The 23,569-nt window shown below is 43.2% G+C and overlaps 1 protein-coding gene across 1 annotated transcript in view; it reads left to right on the plus strand.

Annotated features, from left to right (window-relative positions):
* Positions 1–23,569, plus strand: part of LOC138262145 (collagen alpha-4(VI) chain-like) — a 343,879-nt gene that overhangs the window by 34,327 nt on the left and 285,983 nt on the right. Inside the window, exon 2 of the mRNA XM_069211929.1 lies at positions 12,649–12,713. Coding sequence (XP_069068030.1) covers positions 12,703–12,713 — 11 coding nt within the window. The 5' untranslated portion in view covers positions 12,649–12,702. The remainder of the gene's footprint in view (positions 1–12,648; positions 12,714–23,569) is intronic.

The raw sequence follows: 23,569 nt of genomic DNA on the forward strand, positions 1-23,569 counted from the left end.
ATCGATCATACGACTCCAAATTGTGGCATCTCAGTTTTTCCCAGGTTTCTCATGTGAACATCTTCCATCCTTGAGACGCCACCCAAGTTTGAAACAATTGTATACGATAACAGTCCATGTTCGACACTGCTCTTCCATCAAGGACACTATGCTACATTCTCTCTATGCTGAAACAATAGAGCCTATTACCAACTAGCTAAGCTTCTCATGAGAACATAACCTAACAAAAAGTTCACATTAAAAATAAGTCAACATTTCAAGTATGATGACAAAACAAAAGCTTCAACGGAACACACTCATGCTAGCACAAACAATTATACTAATAGATTGAATTAATAATTTTCAATAAGACACAAGTAATTAGCAAACTTACAATTTCAACATTAATAATGCTTCAATAATGTGAGTAATACATTTATCTTGAACTAGAGGCACCAAGCAATCAACAGCATTGAAGATGTGCGTGTGAGGACCGAGCTTGAAGATCAACATGGCTGCCTTTTTCTAAAGAGACTTTAGTTTGGACATAAATTCTTGGGGGAAAAGGGTTGTGAGAGCATTGGCCTATTCAAGGGAGGATGATTAGCTGGATAAGAGGGTCAAGACACTTGGCTTACAAGATGATGTGAGTAAGATTTAGATGTTAATTAGTTGCTTACTCAGGGGCGTTATTTTGCTTGATAAATCTTACATTTTTACATGGTGGGTTTCTGCACCGAGTTTAGTGGAGTGGGTGTGCATTGGAGGATGCCTAACCGTAGGTACATATGGTACTGGAGGAAAATGACAAACTTATGACCATAGGTAGCTTCATTCTGATTATTGATGGGTTATGCCTAGTAACTCCTCCCCCACAGAGTCATCAATATGGTGATCACTGGTAACTTTGGGGGGTAGAGTTACCAGGTAATGTGTGGGATGCTGAGGGGTTCTTGAGAAATTATGACTTACTGGGGGATCATGAATTAATGTCTTGTTTCCACTAGTTATTCTCCTTTTCCCAGGAGTTACAGTGGTTATGATAGTCCCTATTCAGCTGGTAACTCTCATTGGTGGCTGAGATTTTAATGGTGGTGACCTCATACTGAGTCCCTTAGATGAGGTTTTCTAGACTAGAACCACTGAGTCTCGCCTCAGCAAGCTTCTTGACCACTTTCCCTGTCTGGGAGAGGTTAGAAATTAGATGGATATTTGCTGGCCTATTAGGGCTGTAAACTGTCTTTTCAGCAGTGGTGAGGTGATAATAAAGAAACAAGCCATCTTTGAGGGAATTGCTGTTGATGGTTTTAGGATTAGATATAGGGATATTAGCCAGGCTGATGGAGATCGAAGCCATGTGGGTGTTAAAAAGAGCCCCAGAATGTTATACAGATTCAACAATTCTGTGGATGGACTTGTTGGAAAACAATGCTGTGTGTGAAAAGGCTTTGTTTGTATCTGGTGGAGGGGAGGCATGATGGAATTCCATTTTGGCCCCTACAGAAACATACTCCTTTTGAGATTTCAAATGTTGAAGGCTAACAATTCCTGGAGCTCATTTTAAAGTGCATGAGGTGCTAGATTTATGAAGCATTTGTATTTTCTGAAAGAGTGCCGTACCTTGAAAGGCAATGACATGGTTAATATATGTTTTGCTGCTAGGCCAGCGGGTCTGCCTGTCAAGAAGCCTAATTTTGTACATACAACAATCTGAGTTTGAACAAATTCTCAACGAGGTTGTGTGAGTGCTGGTAAACACCTTGTTTAGGAAGTGAGAGGTGTGTCTGAATTAAATAACTAATACTGTGCTGAGTTTGTTGAATTGGGAGTTAAGGGTATTAGCTGCCAAATGATCAGTGTTGAACCTTATTGAGAAAAAGGGATTTGAGGAATATATCTGGAGTCCCCCAACCTCAACATCATCTCCTACGCCGACGACACCCAGCTGATCCTCTCACTCACCAAGGACCCCGCCACCACCAAAACCAACCTCCACAACGGAATAAAGGTCATCGCCAACTGGATGGAGAGGAGACGCCTAAAACAGAACTCAGACAAGACAGAGATCCTCATCCTCAGCTCCAACCGCTCCGCATGGGACGACTCCTGGTGGCCATCCGCCCTTGGAACCGCACCAGTGCCCACCAACTACGCACGCAACTTAGGCTTCATCCTAGGCTCAGCGCTCACCATTACCCAGCTAGTCAACACCGTCTCAGCTTCCTGCTTTAACACCCTCCGCATGCTCCACAAGTTCTTCAGTTGGATCCCCACCGAAACAAGGACAATCACCCACGTCCTGGTCAGCAGCAGACTGGACTACGGCAACGCACTCTACGCGGGAACCATGACCAAGCTCCAGAAAAAACTGCTGCGTATACAGAACACCTCTGCAGGCCTCATCCTCGACATCCCACGCCACAACCACATCTCAGCCCACCTGAGAGACCTACACTGGCTCCCCATCAACAAAAGGATCACCTTTAAACTCCTCATGCACGCTTACAAAGCAATGCACAATGCCGGCCCTGCCTACCTCAATGAACGACCCTCCTTCCACACTCCCAACCGTCAACTCCACTCCACCAACCTCGCTCTCGCCACAGTCCCTCGCATCCACCGAACTACAGCCGGCGGCAAATCTTTCTCCTACCTCGCCGCCAAGACCTGGAATTCCCTCCCCGTCCACCTACGACAGACCCAGGACCTGCTGACCTTGAGGAAACGCCTCAAGACCTGGCTGTTCGAGCAGTAGCACTTCGCCCCCCCCCCCCTCCTCTCAGCGCCTTGAGACCCTAGCAGGTGAGTAGCGCGCTTTACAATTGATTGATTGATTGATTGAGTAATGCACAGCAAGAGGAGAAACCTATGGACTGACAGATTTCTTGTTTTGTTGCTTGGACATACGTACTTACTGTATAGTAACAATATATTGCCCTCCACACCTTGTCTGTTGTTTTTAAGTACTGTAAGTAACAGGTGTTATTATTACACAACTTAATAATATTTTATTTCCTGATGTCAGTGTATGGAAGGCTAAGTCAATCTTGTCAAGAGGTGAACTCAGAATGAGACTTTGTGCCGGCAGTAAAGTCTTGAAAGCAGTTGACGTGATGGTTTACCCACGAAATGTGTGATGTGTTAACTTGGTTGATGATGATGGTCTTGTTGGAATAAATGGGCCTCAGATGACTCCACATGTGGAGACTTTGACTGACTGCCCGTCCACCAAAGTGCTATCTGTCAATGTAGGACAGGCCTATTTAAGGTGGTCAGTGTGATGTACATTTTTCCTGTTCAGGACCACCAAGGAAAAACTCTTTTTACTGTCTCCTATTGCAAAGAAGAAGCAAGGAATGTGAACTCTCTAACCTACTTGGGATTAAGGGGGTACTGAGTCCATTCATGATGGAATCCACATAAAATCGAGTGTCTGGTCTGTGTTAGTCTTTTATGAAGTTGTGAATTCCCACGCCTGCCAAAACCTTGCACAGCTAAAATAATACGTTTATGGGGTTCAAGACTACAATAAGAAATATTTTAGGCAGAGAAACTAAGATTCACTCGAAAATGTATCTTGAAAAGGCAGCTAAATGAACTGGGTAGCCTTCTTGCCTCATAAGAAATGCTTTTCATTCTTCTCTTCTCAAAATGCAAATCCATGATAGTTCATGGGAAGGCTGCTTGTACTTGTCCACACCCCGAGGTTATCTGTTTCCATCCTCCCTGTAGTGCGGGAATTACAGCAGGCGGCGACTAGGACCTCAGAGTTTTATCAACTTGAAAAAAATTGAATTTTTCAGAAGTTCTCCAGGACGCTGAGCCACACCAAGAACTTGCTCACTCCCCATGCAGTACCAAATACCCTTCAAAACATCCAAGAATTCAATGTGTGGGGGACACACTTGCAATAAGGCGGACACATAGGAGGTTCTGATGGGAGAAGACAAGGTGGAGGGGATCAGACATCTTTAGAGATAGATGTTTTTAGGAGAAAAACTTGTGGAGTTTATATGAGGGTGCTGTAATGAATTAATGAATTTCAAACTTATCGAATTCATAGTGTTCAAAACCTCTTTCAGCATCACGTATTGCCTCAAAAATATCCACTTATTTAAGTCTCGCCTGCAGACAGTTGTAGCTGTGTCTCAGGGCCCTCATGTTACCAGTGAGTGGGCTTTTGGTAACTCATTTCAACAATTGGCTGTTGGCCTTTTTTCAAACCTTCAATTGGCTGATGGGTTGTACTTGAAGCACTTAAACGTATGTGTAGCTCATAAATTGCTTCTCATTTTATTGTGAATGAACATAAACCAATCACTAAACTGCCTGTGTTGTGAACTACTAATGCACCCTTTCCACATCGTCTATTGTGACGTGTAATTGCATGCTTCACCCTGCTGTTCAATATTTTAGTTGCTTTGTAGTCTACTTTTTCCATTTATTAACTAGTGGTATATACGTAGCTGAGTAATTCGTTTTCAGGGCACTACGTAGCTTAAAGTCCGTCCTGAACCTGTTGCACTGTCAATGAACAATATTGTAGCTTGTAGAAAACTTTCAAACTATTTGCACAGTCTTCTGCACTATTGGTTATGCTCTTGGTAAGTTTATATTTTTTCATTGGATACATAATTCATGTGTGTGTTCTAATGGCACATTCTGCGGATTAAATGAAGCAAAACGTATTTTGCTCCACCGTTCTACCTTCTGCATTTAACATTCTCAATACATATCAGGGCCTTGCACACCATACCTGTGTAAATGTAGTTCTGCCAAGAACCTCTACTGTTTCAGAACTAGATCTTGTGCCATATATCACCAAACGTCCCCAGTGACAGCAGACATCAAGCATAGATAAAAGATGCCACCCTCCAGTAGACCGTGTCCTTTGCATTTTCTTACCCAGATGCCTGAGGGATCTTTCTGCAACTTCAGAAAATTGTGGTCTCATCTGCCTCCCAAACAAGGTGTGCTTCAGAATCTCCCGACTTTGGCAGGTGACTGGGAATCCATTTAAGGATGCTTGCAGACTCAGGAGGGGATCCATGCCTACTTGATAGGATGAGGTCAAAGGTGAGACAGTGCAATCAATCAATCAAATATTTCTAGAGCGCGACTTGTCACCCACAAGGGTGTCCAGGCGCTGAGGATGGTCTCAATTGAAATGTGTGTTGGTGACACCAGGACTGCCTTTGGCAGATACTAAAGGGCAGATTTAGGAAACGTGGCACTGCACCTAGTGCCGCACCACTTTCCTTGTGCCCCTTAGCGCCCTCTTACCGCCACCATGTGTGCACTGTATTTAAAATACGGTGCACCATGGCGCAGGGTAGGGGCAATAGCATCAGAATTGTTTACGCTATTGATGTACTGTGCAGGGTTAACACCAAAATGTTGGCGCTAACCCTGACCAGTACATAGGGGCCTATTGTAACCAATGGTGTGCACCCTTTTAACTCCTGCTCTGAGCAGGCATTAAAACTGCTGAAACAAATGGTGTAAAGAAATCTTTCAGATTTCTTTGCACCATTTTTTCAGACCCACTAACGGGACCCCCCCTTGCATACATTATGCCTGGTGCAGGCATAATATGGTGCAAGGGGTCACAAAGTCGGGCAATGCATGCATTGCACCATTTTGTAAATATGGCTCTGCGTTTTTGCCGTAATATCGACACATTAGCGTTAAAAAATGACGCTAATGTGGCTACATATGGCGCAAGGGGCTCTTGCCCGTAAGTATTGCGCTCTCCAAGGATCCATATGGCTCTCCTTGCTGCCTCCCAAAGCACTATGCCAAGGGAGGTGCAAAAAAAAATGCTTCTGCCTGCATCGTTGTAGTGGCACCAACAGGTGATAATTTGTTTCGGCCCATTCCCGCATAGGGCCCATTCCTGCATAGGGGACACTACTATGCAAGGACTGTAACATCTCTCAGTAAACCTTGCTCCTACAGGGTATCCACTGCCCCACTTTATATCACAGAAGCTCGGTATTTTATACCACCTTGCCATTTTGACGATAGAAGTTTTGAAAAACTTATTTTTCGACACATAAGCCCCACTTACATAGATTGTGAAATGCAGACCCTTGTGAAGGAAACGCAGATATATCATCATCTCTAGTACTCTGTCCCCAACCCGACAGTGCGTCTGGAGCTGCTGCCTTTTCTAACATCTCTGAAAATCTCCAAAAATGTCCAGCTGTTATCATACATATTATTTCCTCAAGACTTTACCGTAGCTTTTTAAATGTGTGAGACTTCATTTGAAGAATTGTGTGTCTCCTTGCGTCTCTGGGGTTTGTCTGGCTATGCTAACAACACCTTTGATCCACTCTTTCAAAGTGACCTCTCCCTCTAAAATACTCCTTAGTTATCCAAGTCGGTACAGATGTGCATAAAAGCCTCCTATGTATTCAAGTTCCATAGGGACATGTTTAAAAGACAAGGCCGGGCAGGGGCAACAGGTATTCCCGCCCCTCTTCACCCCTGTGAGATACCAGACCTCATGGAACACTCACAGACACATTCCACACTTCGGCACTTAATGCATCATCTGTGAATACACAGCTGGCGAACACCAGGCACGCCAAGCACTTTATGTCATGCGCTCTGTTTCGCCTAAGCTGTATCGGTAATTATTAAACCAATTGTCTTTGAGCTCCTTATTCTAGGAAACAAAATTGTTTTTATATGAAAAAAAAATACAAGTTTGACCCTTTCCTATATTTGCAGTGGAATGTTTTCGACTGTGCACGCGCACTACAATTAAAGGGGTGCATTCAAGAGTGCTTATTTCCAACTTAATTTCCTAATCGTTTTTTGTTCTTGAGTGATCCTGTACCATTTATTAAATTAATACGATAGTTTCTTTTTCTGACCATGTGCCTTTTATTCAGAAATATATCCTTCTTATAGCGCTCTCCGAAAAACATGTGAGAGGTGCGGCATGAGGGCCAGAGCGGCCGACCGTGGCACTGGGGGACCAGAATCCAGCCCTTGCGTCTGCTCAACATTCTGTGATTTTGGGCAAATAATTTAACAGCCCAGTGCCTAAAAAGAAAAAAAAATGAATTTGTGAAAAGAAATTAACCTGGTGTTCCTATAACATGCTCTAATGTCCTTGGGGCAAGTTCCTGCTGTATAAAAACTGCACAAAATGAAATAAATAAATATGTCACTCCCCACAATGATGTGATGATGTGTTGTTGTTATTTAGTGTTTCATACCCTCTTCTTGCTGTTTATTTTCGCTCTAAATAACACAATATAATGCACCGACCTTAGAGGCCCGGTAGGCCGAGGTGGCCTGCATGGCTTCCACCGTGGGATCTGGAGATCACAGCAGATGTCAGTGGCGCACGTTCAACTCAATCAGTCCTCTTGCTCAAAACATTTATGGTGCATCGGGACTGTATGTACAGCTACCTGCACTGCTAAAGAAAAGTCAAACCTAGGCTATCATGTAATACAGAATCATTTATTTGAATGCATGGAATGCAGCTGAGAAAGTTCATTTCACCCACTTCCTATTTTGCGATTGACAAAATCGGAAATGCTGGTCACCATCGTTTGTTGTGTAAATTGTTTTGTTGTCTTTTTTGGAGAAAATTTCCGACTTTCAAAGAAGTGTGACAGAAGTTCAGTTTTACAAATGTACTTATGCAGATTTCCAGAAATGCTGGTAGGGGTAAAATCTACACTCACAGAATCTTGTAAATTTGATGCAAATATGCATTAGCACATTGTATTTTTATTTTCTTTGTCTTTTAACAGTATTTTTTTCTCCTTGATGGAAACACTTCACCTACAACATCCAATGTTACATCCTTAAATCTCTCTTAACCCTGCCCAGGATAGGAATACATTTGCAAAGGGATTGCAGAGTATGAAATAAATATACTTCAGCATGCTAGTGGGTGTTCACCTACACTCGCTGGCAGGACCCCCTAAAACATCCAAAAGCCGCCACTAATCCTAAAACTGCAAATACCGAAATTCCTATTAGTAAATCTGAGTTCTGATGGTATAGTCCACCATGCTTTATTCCATCAAGCCGTTGTGGGATTTTGCTTGTTTAAATGCATTTACCAGAATTGGACAGGAGTTCTTTGTATATGTTTAAGGACAAAGTCATGCATATGCTGTAAAAAATGTGGGGCAGGCTCACGTGAACATTTATGAATATAGAAAAAATACTAGAGGAGTACTCATTTACATACTTTTACATACCTTTGTGAATTGGCCCTGAAATGCTCAACTCCCTATTAGTAAAAGTGCAGAGAGGGTACAGTCCTTTCTGTTTGCATAGATATGAATAGTCCCTGAAAATATATATTTTATTTATTCTATTGTTAGCTTTTGTGGCATGTGCAAGAAAACCTTCAAATCGGTTGTCCCCAGGCTGCAGCAAGGTAGGCTTTAGAAGGTGGCAAAATACTGACCTCATTAGCAACAGAAACAAGCATTTTCAATGCAACGGGTCTCGCATTAGTTCGAGTTAGAGCTATTAGCGCTGTAAAGCAAAAAAAAAACACAGCGCGATCGCACTATGTAAAATGCAGCGTGATCGCGCTGCGTGGAAAATAAACAGATAAAGTAGTCCGGACTCCAGGCTGAAAACATCGAGCCTCGCATGTTTTTGGTACTTTACCGGTGCTGTGTAGGTGGGCTAAACACCGGAAAAGGCATGACGTATGCATGCCTTTCACAAATGAAAGCAAGCGGATTTTAAAACGCAAGCCTACGAACCAATGTAAGTGACTGACGTGGCATGGGCGTGGTCTTAAGCCCAAAGAGAGATTACAGAATGGACGGAACACTTTGTGCTCGCCCATAAAAACAAGGTGGTTTCAGCTGGCATCTAAAATCAATCAATTTATAGTTAGAAGTTGATTCAGGAGGAGGGGAATTCCAGACAATGGTTATGAGTACTGAGAGGGATCCACATGATAAGATTGGAATTTACTGGATGTAGAAATCTCCTCCTGAACATCCTACTTAAATGCAATGCTTTGTGATGAACAGTGCACTGTAAGTAAACATATTTTGCTGGTAGGTATCAGTGGAGAGAGGCCCGATGATGGCTGCTGAATAGGCGGCGAAGCTGCATTTTGTTGGAGCTGGAGTCTGTTTGTAAAGTGGGTGACCAGACTGCAGTAGAGTGGGTTCTCTATACTCCAGCCTTAGAGACCTTTTAAGTCATGGATAAAGTGGGCTCTGTTCCAGGGCCCCAGTCTTTCAATGGGCCCTCAGATAGAGCCAGCTCTGTTCTGCAGAGAGTTTTGCCCTGTTTTTTTAAACAGATTGTTTTAAATACAGTTTCCTTTATTGTGGACCACGAGGGAGAGTCATTTTGCAGAAAAATGCTGTGTTTATGTTTAATGAAACGTCCATAAAAAATCTTTTAGATCAAAACAGGACCTCACAAATGAGAAATGGGAAGTTGTCACAGAGGTTATTTGCAGTAATATTAAAGAGTTACTGCTGTTTTACAATATTGAAAACACGTTATTATCCCCAATAATGAAACTTAAATACATTTAGAATTTGGTGTCCCTGTGCAGTCAGTGCCCTGGCCGAAGAGGGCATGAAAGAGCTAAACAAGATCATAATTTCAAAACTGTTCTGAACAGGGGTCTCCGAAATATGTTTGGTCCTGGGCCCCCAAAAACCTTAAGATGTCCCTATCCAGCCTAGAAAGTATTGGCGACTGGACCACTGTTTTCCTATAATTTGTGGACAAGAGGCTTCTTGACAATGCACAGCGTGTAAACGGGGGTGCTGGAGAGCTGCCTAGTTGAGCAATTAATGAAAGTTGGGACTGAAAAAAAAGCAGCCAGATTGGAGCTGCCTTAGGTTTGGGGAAAAAAACAAGAATGTGGTGGGTGGAATGTTTGAAATAATCTCAGCCACTGGCAGATAATTACTCTGAAACCTAATCCAGCCCATCTTTTTTGTATTAATTAGGGCCGATTCACAAATGCATGCAAGAGCACTACAGGGGCTTCAAGTAAGATGAAAAACCTGGAGGGTCTCTCAAAGAGGCGTGGCCGATGTAATTGAGGGCGGGGCTTAAAAACATGTAAACTAAAAATCTGTGCTTAGAATAGTTTGCCACCGACTGGTATTTTGCTGCTTCTTTCAGTCAATGCAACCAGATATTAAATACAAGTAACATTACACCTACAACATGCCAGGACTATTGGCTTTGTCAGTGGTTGTTAGTCGCTTAAGATAAATAAGCAAAAAAAATGGCTTAGGTGTATAAAACATCGAAAATGCTCCAGACTGGAAATGCTGAGGCTGTGAAAGAACCATAAGGTTCTCTTTGAAGTTACATCAAAGGCAGCTCAGGCTGGTACTGCAGCAGAGTTAAGATTTTCTTCACCCTGAGGGTGAGGACAAAATGTGAACACCCCCCACTCCACAGATATTTGTGACATTCACTGAGATCTTAACCCTAAAAATGCTAAATTTTCCTTCTGGAGGCCTTTCACAGTGAGAGGGCCAAGCTACAGAGGCTTATGCCATGTGAGATGCATAAATAGTAACTGCATGGGGCAGTGTGGGGTTGTAAAGACTTACTCAAATTGACATTTATGATTTTTAGTGCATCAGGCCGAAGTCCATTACTTTACCACGTTAGACATTTAAGATGACTATAACATAGCTGTTGACATCCAAATTGACATGCTGGCATTTTACTTCAGTACCAAGAAAAACAAATCATATTTTTCAGCTTTCTTTCCCACACAGGCAAATTGGACCTGTTCCCATGCAGCACTTCCAGGGCCCACTAAGATGCTCTACACTCGCTGCTACAGAGCATTGGAAAACAACTTGTGTTGTCCCCTCACTGTGTTGTACAGCTAGGTTTAGGCCAGTGCCTAATTTGAGCCAGTGGTTTCCAGTGCGGGCACCTGCACTTCTTATCGAGGGCCGGAACTTGTTTTTCTGCCTCAAGCATTTACTGCAAGCAAATGGCACAAGGGAAAAATGGAGGAAGAGAAAAACGAAAAAGCCTCACAAAGGGAGAAAGCTGCAAGAGTGAGCTGAAGGGGCAGGGAGTGGCTGTAAATGGATTAAAGAGGTCTGAGATGGCTTTAGGATTACACTGTCTCAGTATTCCATAATCACACATTTAAATGCAGCAGCTGCATGTATCAGAGGAAAGCTCTGAACACCGGCACATTTTTACTTACAAATTAAGCAATGGTTCAGGCTCTATAAATGCCAACATGTAGACGCATACAAGCAACGTGTTGCACACTCATCTGACACCCCAAGGATGGAGTGCAAAGAGGGAAGATAAAGTAGGGGGTGCTTAAAGTGGTTGAGGGCTGTCTATCTGACTGTCCCAATAACCAGCAGGTAATCTACTTTTGTGGCCAGAAAGCAGTGGTACCTACCATTACCTTTCAAAGGTGGGGGGGGGGCTCAGTCAGCATGCGTAAAGATTGCAAAGATTAGCAATGCATGTACTGTAAATCAAGATGCATACTTTGCATTTGAAATTCCACCTCCCCCTGTCCTCGCAACCATCCCCCACAATTACAACCAGTTCTAAAGCTCCAGGCGGCAATGAACCTAAATCACTTGCAGGTGGGTGTTATAGGAAATGGGAACCAGCAGGCCAGTGCCAGAGTTGTAATACTAGAGTCACATGTCAGGCACTAGCCTTTTGGAAAAGGTAATTTTTCCATTAGACAGGTCAACTCTGGCACTGCACTGCAAATCTGACTCAGTTTTCTGCTTGCAAACTTCAAGCACAAGTTCTGCCTCACAAAACTATAGAAGCCATCACCCCAGTGGCCCAACTTGTTAGGGCAATCTTTATCAAGATCACTCAGCATATAACTCTAGAGCAGGCATCTCCAACCTGTACTGTAATAAGAGCTACTTATGTTCAATGAAACTCATTGGGAGCTACTAATATTATTAGTGTTGTAATAGTGGCTACAGCAGGCATGAATACATTAGTGGCCAACATATGCAAGGTTACTGCTCAGTGCATCAGGTGTGGTTGAAAAGCCTTTGTCATTATGGAATGCCTCTACATGGGATATACATAACCATAGAAGAAGTGCCTTTGGCACCAAGGTTATATCATTTGTAACACAGTTTTCCAGTGCCACATGATTTCTTACTCAAATATCATCTTTAGATATATTCTGGAAATTCAGCCATTTTTCTCTAAATATCAGATTGAGTTTTGAAAGTAAACATATTTTCCTATTGACTATACATTCTCAGTTTTGCTATATGTTTGTAAACTAAACCAAGCAAAAGTTTCTAATTTAGTAAGCTGGTCAGCAGACAGGAGATCTACTTACAGGTAACTGGAGAGCTACCGGTAGCTCACGGGCTACCTGTTGGAGAAGCCTGCTGTAGAGGCCCATGTGTACAGCAGCAACTATTTACCTGTGGAAAAAATAAACCTGGAGGCAGAGTTGGAGCCCAAGGTCTGTTCCAAAGCTGAAGCCATGGTTTAAAGTCTTAAATGCAAATGTAAAACTTTTATTTTTAGCCTTCCTCTTAGATAAGGTTACACTCCCGTCATAAACAACCAGGACGTTCTTTGTTGTGCGTAACCATTTTATATTGGTCACAATGTTTAATTTTGACAACTAACAACCTTTTTTTTCTTTCTGTCCCATGTGTGCAGGTGTAACTCGGCCTCTGGACCTCACCCCCTTCTTTGGTGACCGTCTAAGAAGAGATGGCTGCTCAGTAAGTGACATGTTTGACCCATGGAGTATATTCACCTTCCACCCCAAGGGTCTTTTTCACTCCTGCACAATCATTCCCTTTCAGCTGGAATTAAAAGGAGCTCTATATCTCTTTCTTTCAACCAAGGGCTAATATGATGCTTTACAGACACAATTTGGGCAAAGACATTTCAGAATTCACTGTAAGAAACAGGATTTGACATTTTTTTGTTTACATTCCATTCCTGAATGAGCATAAACGTGCACTGAGAGTGTTTGCTTAAGTTAGCCCCTAGTTTCATTTAAAAAGTCACATATTTCACCAAGTTATTTTCATTGTGTTTTTTTAAAAGGAAAGTCAGCAATCAAGGCACCAGTCGTATGGAAAATTGTAAAGGTACTAATTAACATATGCAAATCATATTATTATTATAATAAAGGCATGCTATTCCTTTTTATGCCGCCTCTTCTAGTGACGTCATAAAAGGAATAGCATGCCTTTGTAATAATTGCCATTTAAATGGTCAAGGAACTATTTCACAAAAAGAACAAGTAAACATGATTTCAAAGGAATGGAAAAAATATATTTGTTTTTATCTTTTATACATCATGGTTTTTTTTTCCACATATCAATTTGTAATTAATCTCGAACATGGCTAAAAGAGATAGGGTTTTTCAACAGACGTGAAACTTGGTAATTCCATGTTTAAAATGCTTCTAGTGAATAAAAAATAGACTGTTAACGTCTGTTTGTTTCCTGCCTGTGTCCTTTACCGAGCTTCGAAACACAAAAGTGCTTCACGTGCACTCCTTTAAACAGTAAAAAGGCTTAACTTTGTCAAGTTTTCTGTTCCTCAGATAGGAGAGTAAAAGATGGCCTCTGCTTGGACAGTCTCACAATTAAAGGGGAAGCTGCCGCTGAGACGGAGCTTTAAAAACATTCCGGGACCTGTGTTTGCAAATGCAAGCAGGTGCAGTGATGGGGCACAAGGCGACATCACTCAGCCCAGGCTAAGGGGAAGGATATCCCTTCCTGAAAATAGTGGGGGGGACTCCGTCCACCCGCGTGTACACCCGACTTGTACCCCGTCAGTGACCCTCCTTCGGTGTGTCAGAGTTCATTGATAAGCCACGCATTCTTGAGTGCGCCCACTTTTGCTTTCGGACACGGACGGGTAGAGATGTGTCTCGGACCCTTTCACCTTGACCAGTGCCTGGAGTCCTTTCGCTGATGCCGTCAGTTACTGAGTAGCGTGTTTTCACAATGCAAAAGGTACTGCCAGAAATCTTGGTGCGAAACTGCATTTTAACCTGTGTACGTCAGGGGCAAAAGGAACGACACTGCAGCTCTGGGGTGTCCTACCCTTCAGAGGGCCAGCCCACTCAATCCAAGGTCGATGAATATTTGTGAGGTGTGGGTGTCTCACCAGCCCCGCCACGTTTTTCAGATCAATGATTGATGTGCTGCTCCTGTTCAGATTTTTTTTTCTTGGAATTCTGGGACTTGTAGTCTTGTTTATTCCATTATAAAATTGTACTTCAAGTCCCCAAATTCAAAGGAAAAACCTGGTCTGGAGCACCACATCAATCATGGATCTGAGAAACTTGGCATCAACGCTCACTACATTCTGCAGGGGGGGGGCATCATTTGACACTGGTGTGTATGCGGGCAGCCATCTTGTTTGAAATGACATCAGCGCTGATAGGTGACATAATTTCAGCAACCGAAAGTCAACTCGAGAACATTAATCAGCAGGCTTCTCTAACTCATGTGTTTTTTATTGTTTTCCAATTCTGGCCCTCCACCGTGCAACATAAACGTCAGTGCCCTCCGTCACGCCCAAACCCCAAAACACGCTTTTCCTTTAACGTAAACTATTCCATGTGGTAACATGGAGTCAAAAGCCAACCACCTGCCCGAGTGTACCATCCAATAGAAGCGGTCAGGTCAGGTCACTGAGAGGTCACTGGAAGCTCAGGTCTGGACTCTGGTCACAAGCATGGCTAATTCTTAAAGAGTTCTTAAAGAGCCATGGATGGTGATCTTTAACATGTGTGCTTGGGCTCCTGGTAATGGCCGGCAGGTCAGCAGCGTGAAACACACATCAGACATCAAAGAGGCCTAGCAGCGAGAGGCCCTTGGATCAAAGCGTGTGTCAATCAGAGGCATAAACCAGAGGAAAACCAAGCAAGCACCCTTATCTCCACAGAGCAACCATCCCAGAGAAGCATAAAAAGTGATATGTGCAGCAACTCTGAAACTCGGCCTCTTGCATCAGGACAAGAAGCTGGACCAGAGAAAAGCTCATGTATCATAGATCTGCAGTAATTAAGCCCAGACAGTGCTTCTTATCCTCTTGACTTCTGTGGACCTCCACTCAACCAGTCCTGGAATCCAGGGAACCCCATTGAGTCATTATTGGTAGTTGCGGGACCCCCAGTCTAAGCAATTTAAATTTTTTGAAACTCAAAACAATGCACAAATATACAGAAACAAGTATACACTAAACACATTCTCAAATATTGAAATATTTTGTTTGATTCACAATGAATTGTAGAAAAAAGTTTTCAATTCTTCAATATTGCTTCTTTATTTGTATATACGTTAAGAATTTTAATAAAATTTAATTTGGTAAAAGTCACAGAGGTCCTGAATAGGCTTTGGAGACCCCTGGGGCCCTCAGACCAAGGTAAAGAACCACTTGCCTAGACAAACTAAAATGCAGGATCCATAAATCCAATGCTCTTCTAATATCACTACTGATGATGCTCTATATAGCACAGAGCGCTGAATAGTCTCCTGCCATTTAAAATTAAATGTTATCATTACCTCAATTATGCTGGTGTGTCGACCCTGGAAGAGAGTGGTCGACTCAGTCTTCCCTGAGTATCCATCTGTCTCTTGCAGGCAGTGGCATAATGAAGAATGATGAGGGCCCTCCCTGCTGAAGCTGGTAACGGGGTCATCAGATTCAAGCATCCCAGGGATGGGCATCAGACTGATTGCGAGTCCTCCGCACCGCAGGGTGCACCCCTGCATGCAGGACACACACAGATCAAGCGCTGAACGCAGGATCACCCTGCTGAAAACACAGATTAAATCACCCCCACTGGTGTCAGGTAGGGGCATCAGATGACCCAGGACCATACTTAGCCAGGAACCAAAACCAGTCCCCACAAAACAAGACCCAACAAGCTCTAATTCTGCTTCACTTTACTGCAGGCATACGTGTTGCAACACGATCGCAGTGACACAAAAAGTGCATTCTGCTTCCCATCACTGTTGACCCCAAAAACTTCCCACATAGGCTACACTCCCATCCAATGCACTGCAAATCATGACAATAAAATAATCTAAAGTACATGTGTCCTGCCGCTCGCCACTCTTCACTCTACTGCACTCTTCTGGGCAGGGAGCAATGTCAGTAATAAGAGTGACATTGCTGCCCATATTGTTGCCCATGATGGCATTAGTCATCATGGGCAACAATAAAACATGTTGTATAAAAGCCAGAGTGTGATTCAACATTCTTCTAACCAATCACACCCTACAGAGTTGTTACCTGACCATATTAAAAAATATTTTTAAAAATCACTCAGACTTGCTCTCCATCACAATCTATCACACTGTTGCATATGCCTATATGTATGTGGTATTTCTATAGCACAAACCTAGCCTAAAGACAGCAAAGCGAGGCAGAGTGCCAAAGGCAAGCATAAAATCAATAAATGCTATCAACGGATGCTCGATTCTGGGAGCAGATGTGTACTGCTATTGTTTTGTGATTCACTGTTCTTTACAGAGTAGTACCTTCAACTTTTTTCTAAATTGGAGCAGCGTTGGGGCGGTCCTGATGGATACAGATATGTTGTTCCAGGCCCTAGGAACATTGATAGAAAAAGGTCTGCTGCAGCTGGTTTTGAAGATGGAGTAGGTTTGCAAGGAGAGTCCTTGCAGTTCTATCATTATCCTATGTCTACAGGCTCTGGATGAGATGTGCAGCAGGGTGTAGGATGCTGATAGGGTAGGCCAATGTGGAGTCTGGGAGGCCGCAGAGCATGGAGTTACCACAATTACAACAGTACAAGGGCTTGAACAGTAGTTATGAAGTCACTTTCTGAAAGAAACAATGCCACTTCCTCCAGGAGAGCTGGACTGGCCAGTCTTAGTTTTTTGGTCATGTGTTGCTTGAGGGCGAGGTTGGTGTCCAAGTGATTTGCGTTTGGATAGAATTTGTGAAACGTGTCTTCTAACCCATTTCTAGTATCATTACATGTCTCTGCGGCTACCCTGTCTTGATCCTTGTAGCCAGACACCTCAAATCTGCAATTCTCACGGGCTTTTAGTTTTGCAGGGTGTGCCTTCGCGACCTGACCAATGTTCTTCCTGGTGTAACTTGTTCCCTTAACAGTGTACCAAACAAAGGCCAATAATTGCATATTATTTAGTGGAAAATGTTCATGCAAATGTGAAAGAGAAAGACAACTTGTTTTCTCAGCACTCTTGCTTCACTTGAGATCACAACTGGCATTGACTTTTCATTTATTGATTAAATGTATGTGGCACATAAAGCAGAGAGTACCTCAAGTGTACTAACAAAGAGGTGTTAGTTAAGGGTTGTCCATCATAGTGCCCTCTGGCGCTCTGTGTGGTGCTGTTCATGCTGGTTTTTCAGCGCAAAACAAACTCCTGGTGCTAAAAATCAGCACAACGTGCCAATTCCTGCCCGTTTGCAGAACTCCACGGAATCTCTCAGAGTTTTCATGAAACTCTGTGGAATTCCATGCCACCTCTAGGTAAAACAAGTAGCAAGATACGAGGGAGCATCACTGAAAACAGATTGTTGGCCCGTAAATCTACTTGAAGAGCCAGAAAGTGCCCTAGGATGTAGGCACAATGCACAGGCCATTTCATGTCATGAATGCTTCAGTCACGGTGAAGTTTTGATATGGAGAAGAAAGCAATGGTGTACAGTGACATTTTGCTTCTAGTAAGACCACTTGGTCGTATTAAAATGTGTAGCCTCTGTTTTGCTTTTCACTAATGACCGAGCTGACAAAAATCTCTGAAATGCACTTCTTAGACCAAAGAAGACATTTATTATTTCACTATGCCAGATTCCTAAAAGGAGATTAGCATGTTGAAAGCACATGTTTAAAAATAGTCGCAACAATGAAATGAAAACATACAAAAATGATTCTCCACTGCAATGTACACAGCAAATATATGTATCTATCTTATAATGCAAAGCAAATAATGAACTAAAAATGCATCACCGTAGGGCCTGTCAGGTGCTTCATCTTTCTCATGCCAGCAAACCGATGACCCCGTTCAACTGACAGAAAGAGAGGTCTCCACCCTCATGATAACTCTATATCAGGCATTCAATGTCTGAATCCTGATTGAGGTGACTCCAACGCTCACTGTCGCATTGGGTCTTTTTATATCTTAAAAAACCAAATGAGCTTTCTGGAAAAAACCCTCATTTTGCGATTCAAACATTCTGGCTAGTTTAGGTATGCTTTGAAAATAACACGTTGGGGTTTGGCCACAATCCCAAGATGTCAAGTCAAAACAAGGCCGTTCCCTGCTGTCTGAGTACATCCTTATCAACCAAACCCCTTGGTGAGAAAAAGCACGAAAACAAGACAGAATGGACAGTTTACAATGCGGAAAATTACGGGCAGCCTTTAACATGGCAGTGCCTAATGCTACAATAAAGTCAATAGGCAACATTAAGCTAAAGCTCAACTGAAAACAAAATGTAGTCTGTAACTGGTGAACACTGGACAGCTAATCCAGGTGCAAAGTGGTGCAACACAAAGTCAGTGGTCAAAACACATATTTCACTGCAGCTTCATAGATGGTGCTACTGCCAAGCTACACCAACAGTATTGCAACTCTAAATCAGCTTTTGCAGCTTCCATAGCGGTATGAACACTTCCTCAATGAAGAAGAATCAATTTTTAAGCCCCTACTTTTACATTCAGCCCTAGATCTGTAGGTCGTCACAGTAAAGGAGGTACCCTAATAAGAGTTGTTTGCAAGCTGACATGAAATAGGGGGGTGGATAACGGGTCTGCAGTGAGTTTGATGTTCACACCGGCACTAAGAAATAGAAATTCATGACTGGCCAAATTCGAACATATTTCTGAATCTTCTCAATATGCAGAACTTGTGAACCTAACTCCAAAGAGCCAAAAATTGTGCACCTAGTTTGGAAAAAAAATGTCAAAAACAGCAGTTGTGCATAGAGATTGTGCATGGTGTAGGCCATGGTGAAATTTCATGTATGTAGCGTAATCTTGTCTAATTTCTGGTGATTCACAATAACTTTGTTACACGAAATGCTAGCGATTATGCCATTCGGCTACATCATGTGGGTAATGAATCTATTGCGGGAGCATATGAACAATGTGAATGAACAGAACTCAACTGGCTATTGTGCTTTTTTTAGAGCCAAATGAATCATCACATTCAAAATTGATGCATTTTGAGCTGTTGGGATTAGAACCTATAGCTCCAGCAATCAGTAACGGAACTTTAGCCGCTGGCCCACAGTCTAATCGTTCTGAGTGACTGGTAAGTCAAACTTGCAGTCCAGGCAGATCTTAGCATAGGGAAGCTCTGTCCCTAAATCACTAGTGTTTTAGCGAGAGTAATACTCTGAGTACCACAAACGATTGTTCTTTAAAACCTCATGAAGGGCAGGGGCGACCATATATGACGTGCTTCTAATAAAGTGGCAAGACCAGTGTTGCTGTAAATTTAGGGGCCTATTCATAAAGGCATTCCATAAAGACACCTTGGAGTACATATAGAAAGAACTCTACCATCCGTACACTTAACTAATTCGGAGTTTTGTCATTTTGGATCAGATTCACAAAGGCATGTAATACTATGTAAAAAGTACTGCTGTAGAACTACTTTCACAACTCTTAAATGCTTTTGCAATTCGGCCAAGGGGACTCTGCATTCCCACTGGGAAGCTATTTATTCATTACTCCTCGGAGTAACCGTGCGCTATACAAATGCCCTTTCATTCAGGGCTGGACTAGTAATGCCCGGCACCAGGCGATCCCCCGGTGGGCTGGAAGACTGGAAGAGCAGGGGCCAGTTTTGTTACAGAGGGCTAGTTTTGTTACTGGGGCCAATTTCTTTTTTTTTTTTTAGCAAAATCGAACCCCAGTAACAAAATAAGTAAGCCACTGTGACAGGCTGCACTCTGCAGTCTGCACCAAGTCCATGATGCTGCCAGCCTCCCCTTCCAGGCCTGCGCCAGCAGCAAGTACATTGTAGCAGTGCAGGCTCTGTGCGCACATGCTTCACACGTGCTAAAGCCTGCGTTGCATTTTTTAGGTCGAGCGTGCAAGCGTTTTGACCTGTTGTAAGTATTGTGGGCTTTTAACAACGCCCACCTCATGCCCATCACTTTCACTTGTTCGTGGGCTTGCCTTTCAAAAATCCCTTGATCTCTTTGGTAATTGCTTTACCTTTGTCCCGCCTTTGGGGGGTTTTGCAGACTGACCCTGTTACTTGGATAATTGCACAATGGCCGATATACTTTAAAGTGGGTGAACTATTTTTTTCTTTTGTCTCTCCCCTTAGTGCTCAATCACAGCCATGGGCCTCACAACGCTCACAGCACCAACAACGCATACTCCATCGGTGTTATTGGAGTGCTCGTCACATTGTTCACACTGTTACCTAATCAGTCATCTCTTTTGGCTCCCCCCTTCACGCCCCTAGCTTTCCCAAAAACACTGATAAATGCTTTACTAAAAAAAAACACAGAAATCTGCAACATGGTTCTCCCGGCACAGTGGGAGAGCAAATGGTACAATTTTCACTGCACGTGGGAAAAGTTGCCCTATAATGCCTTGCAGGCATTCTTTTTCCAAACATTTTTGCCCATAACTCCGTCTGTTGTGGCCCTAGGACAATGGGACCCCCACCAAAATGTTCAGCATGACACATTCTTTCTGTTTATCTGTTTAGGCTAGGTTCCCACACTAGGTTAGTGGGCCCCCAAAATATTAACCCCTCCCACCATTCAGTCCCTTTTTAAGTTTTCTTATGGCTGGAACTTTTGTTTTACAGCTTGGAGTAGTTTTTATTCTAAGGGCCTTAGTATTACAATAGGCCTGGACATGTGTAAAGCGTTATGCCCTTAAAGAGCCAATTATATGGTTAGCACTACATTATTTTGTGCCATTGTATTTTCATGTGGTTATGTTCTCAGGGGACTAATTATATGGTTGCATGAACATGTTTCTAACAAATGATATTTTTATTGAGGTGTCCTCTAGGGACTGTTCTGAGCATTACAGTCAACATCCTACAATACTTGCTGCACTCGGTCATGCAGGGCATTCTTTTATGAAACATTTTTGCTCATAACTGAGCCACTCAGCCTGTGGTGGTCCTGGGACAATGGGACCACCTTCAAAACGTTTACCACAACCTGCTCTTTTTGTCCAGATAATCTCTGGGTCCCCACAATAGGTAAGTGAGGACCCCAAAATAATAACCCCTCCCTCCATTCAGTGTCTTTTCAACTTCTCTCATGGCTGGAACATTTGTTTTACAGCTGGGAGTAGTTTGTGTTTTAAGGGTCTTGTTTGTAATAACATTGCAGTAGGCCTGCTAGCCCTGAAAATGTGTAATGCACTACGCCCTCTAGGGGCTAAGTATATGGTTACACTGCAATACTTTCAGTCATTTTCTTTTCATGTGGTTATACCTTCTAGGGGTTAACTATATGGTAACATGTCCATTGTTCTTACAAATGCTATTTTCATTGTGGTGTCCTCTAGGGGCAGTTCTGAGCATTGCAGTCTAATGCCAAATGTTTATTTCTGATAAAGGATTTTATTGGGTTTATATGATAATTTAATATGTTTTATTTATCTCTCCTTATTCCAATTATGACCATTATTCAGGCCAAATTACACTATGACTGTTTGAACACTCTTGAGATGTTTGGGTGACCCTTCTACTTTTTTTACTCCTCCGTGGCTGTCTTGTGTCTTGTTTTGGGCATTGTGTTAGCCAGCCAGCAACTCTGATGATGGGGTGGCAAAAGTGGTATTCTATTGGAATTAGCATGGCAGATTTAGATTAGGATGCTAAATGGCAACATTCTCATTTTTGGCTGCATATAGAGGAAGAAAGTAAATGGAAGTGCTTTAATTATATGCAAGGCCACTGGAATTATGTGGCAGGAAAGGGCCAAATTATGAGGCAGGGTTGACCAATTTATGTGGCAAGAAAACCCATTGCATTGCAAATGCTTGTTTCTTTTTGAAATGTTACCATCGCCCCACCCCCAGGGCCCTTATTTAATCTAGAAGCACGAAAGCGATAGAAATGTGACTGTCATGATTGGTGGATGGTCTGCCGTGCCCCTGTGGCTCCCTGCCTCGCCATCACCATCGCACACATTTGCATATTATTTAATGCTTATGCTCTGTGCACGGAGAGTAAGCATTAAATAATATGCTGCCCTGCCTTCCGTGCCTTGCTGTCATCTTGGCATGTATTTGCATATTATTTAATGCTTTGCTGCATGCGGCACGGAGCATAAGCATTAAATAATACGCAGTCCCCAGTAGTTCATCTGTGATAATATGCAGGTGCCCCTCCCTCCCATCACCTCTGTACCCTCTACCCCAACGCTCCCTGCTGCGCCTCACCGACGACCGCCTCAATTACTCTTGGTGTGCTTGTGCTCTCTGCTCTGCCCCAGTTCAGAGCTGTGCACACAGCGGTGGCTTGCATTTCACACCTGCATGCACTCCAGTTATGGGCTGGCACTTGACTAAACCCACAATAAAGCTTCTAATAAGCCCACAGGGACCCCAGGATGAGGGGTAGGAGGGTGTCCTTGCAGAGATCAAAGGGCCCGGCAGTGGCAGCGGTGTGTAATAGTTGGAAGCACTAGTTCAGTACCTGTAATCTTCCTGCTGCAGCCTGTAACAAAGTGTGAAAAGGGTAGGGCGGGCCTCCCCCTGGGACATTGTAGTGTCCTGTGGGACACGTTCTAGTGTTTCACCAGCCACTCGGCTGAGATTGTGTGACTGACATGAGCCATGGGAGGGGAGCAGTGCTGGCCTGCGCTGTTCGAGGGCGGTGGTGATCCTTCCTGTGCCTGGGGGTTGGAGACCAGAGTCCATGGGCCACTTCAAAGGCCATCTGTCCAGACTCACCAGTCAGACCTCTGGCAGGAAGAGAAGGAGATATGTAAACCCTGGCTGCCCCTTACCTTGCACACGTGCACAGGGCTCCCTGGGTGCTTCTGAGGCAGAGTCACCTCCAGTTGTGGACCAAGACTGTGGAGCGCTGGCTCGCTACACACCGTAGGGGCCTGGTCTGACTTCTACTTCGTGTTCTCTGATTCACTACTCTTGTGTCTGTTTCTGGTGCTCTGACTTCTACTTCGTGTTCTCTGATTCACTACTCTTGTGTCTGTTTCTGGTGCTCTGACTTCTACTTCGTGTTCTCTGATTCACTGCTCTTGTGTCTGTTTCTGGTGCTCTGACTTCTACTTCGTGTTCTCTGATTCACTACTCTTGTGTCTGTTTCTGGTGCTCTGACTTCTACTTCGTGTTCTCTGATTCACTACTCTTGTGTCTGTTTAAGAAGGTCTATGGTACCTATGACCGGGGATCCTGATGCTCTTTAAGGTCGTCATTTACTATGCTTTGAAAGTTAATAGAGTTGATTATGTAATGAGAAATGTGTTATTAAATGCACAGTTTTGGTCTTTCTTTTTACAAAATCTTCTTGGGGTGTAGAACCCCTCCAAACTCCCCAACAGTCGTCAGGTTGCTCGCTGCGCACGCTCACAATGCTCTACATGGTGGCTGCTGTGACAA

The sequence above is a fragment of the Pleurodeles waltl genome, chromosome 10 (genome assembly GCF_031143425.1).
Source record: "Pleurodeles waltl isolate 20211129_DDA chromosome 10, aPleWal1.hap1.20221129, whole genome shotgun sequence".
Classification (NCBI taxonomy): domain Eukaryota; kingdom Metazoa; phylum Chordata; class Amphibia; order Caudata; family Salamandridae; genus Pleurodeles; species Pleurodeles waltl.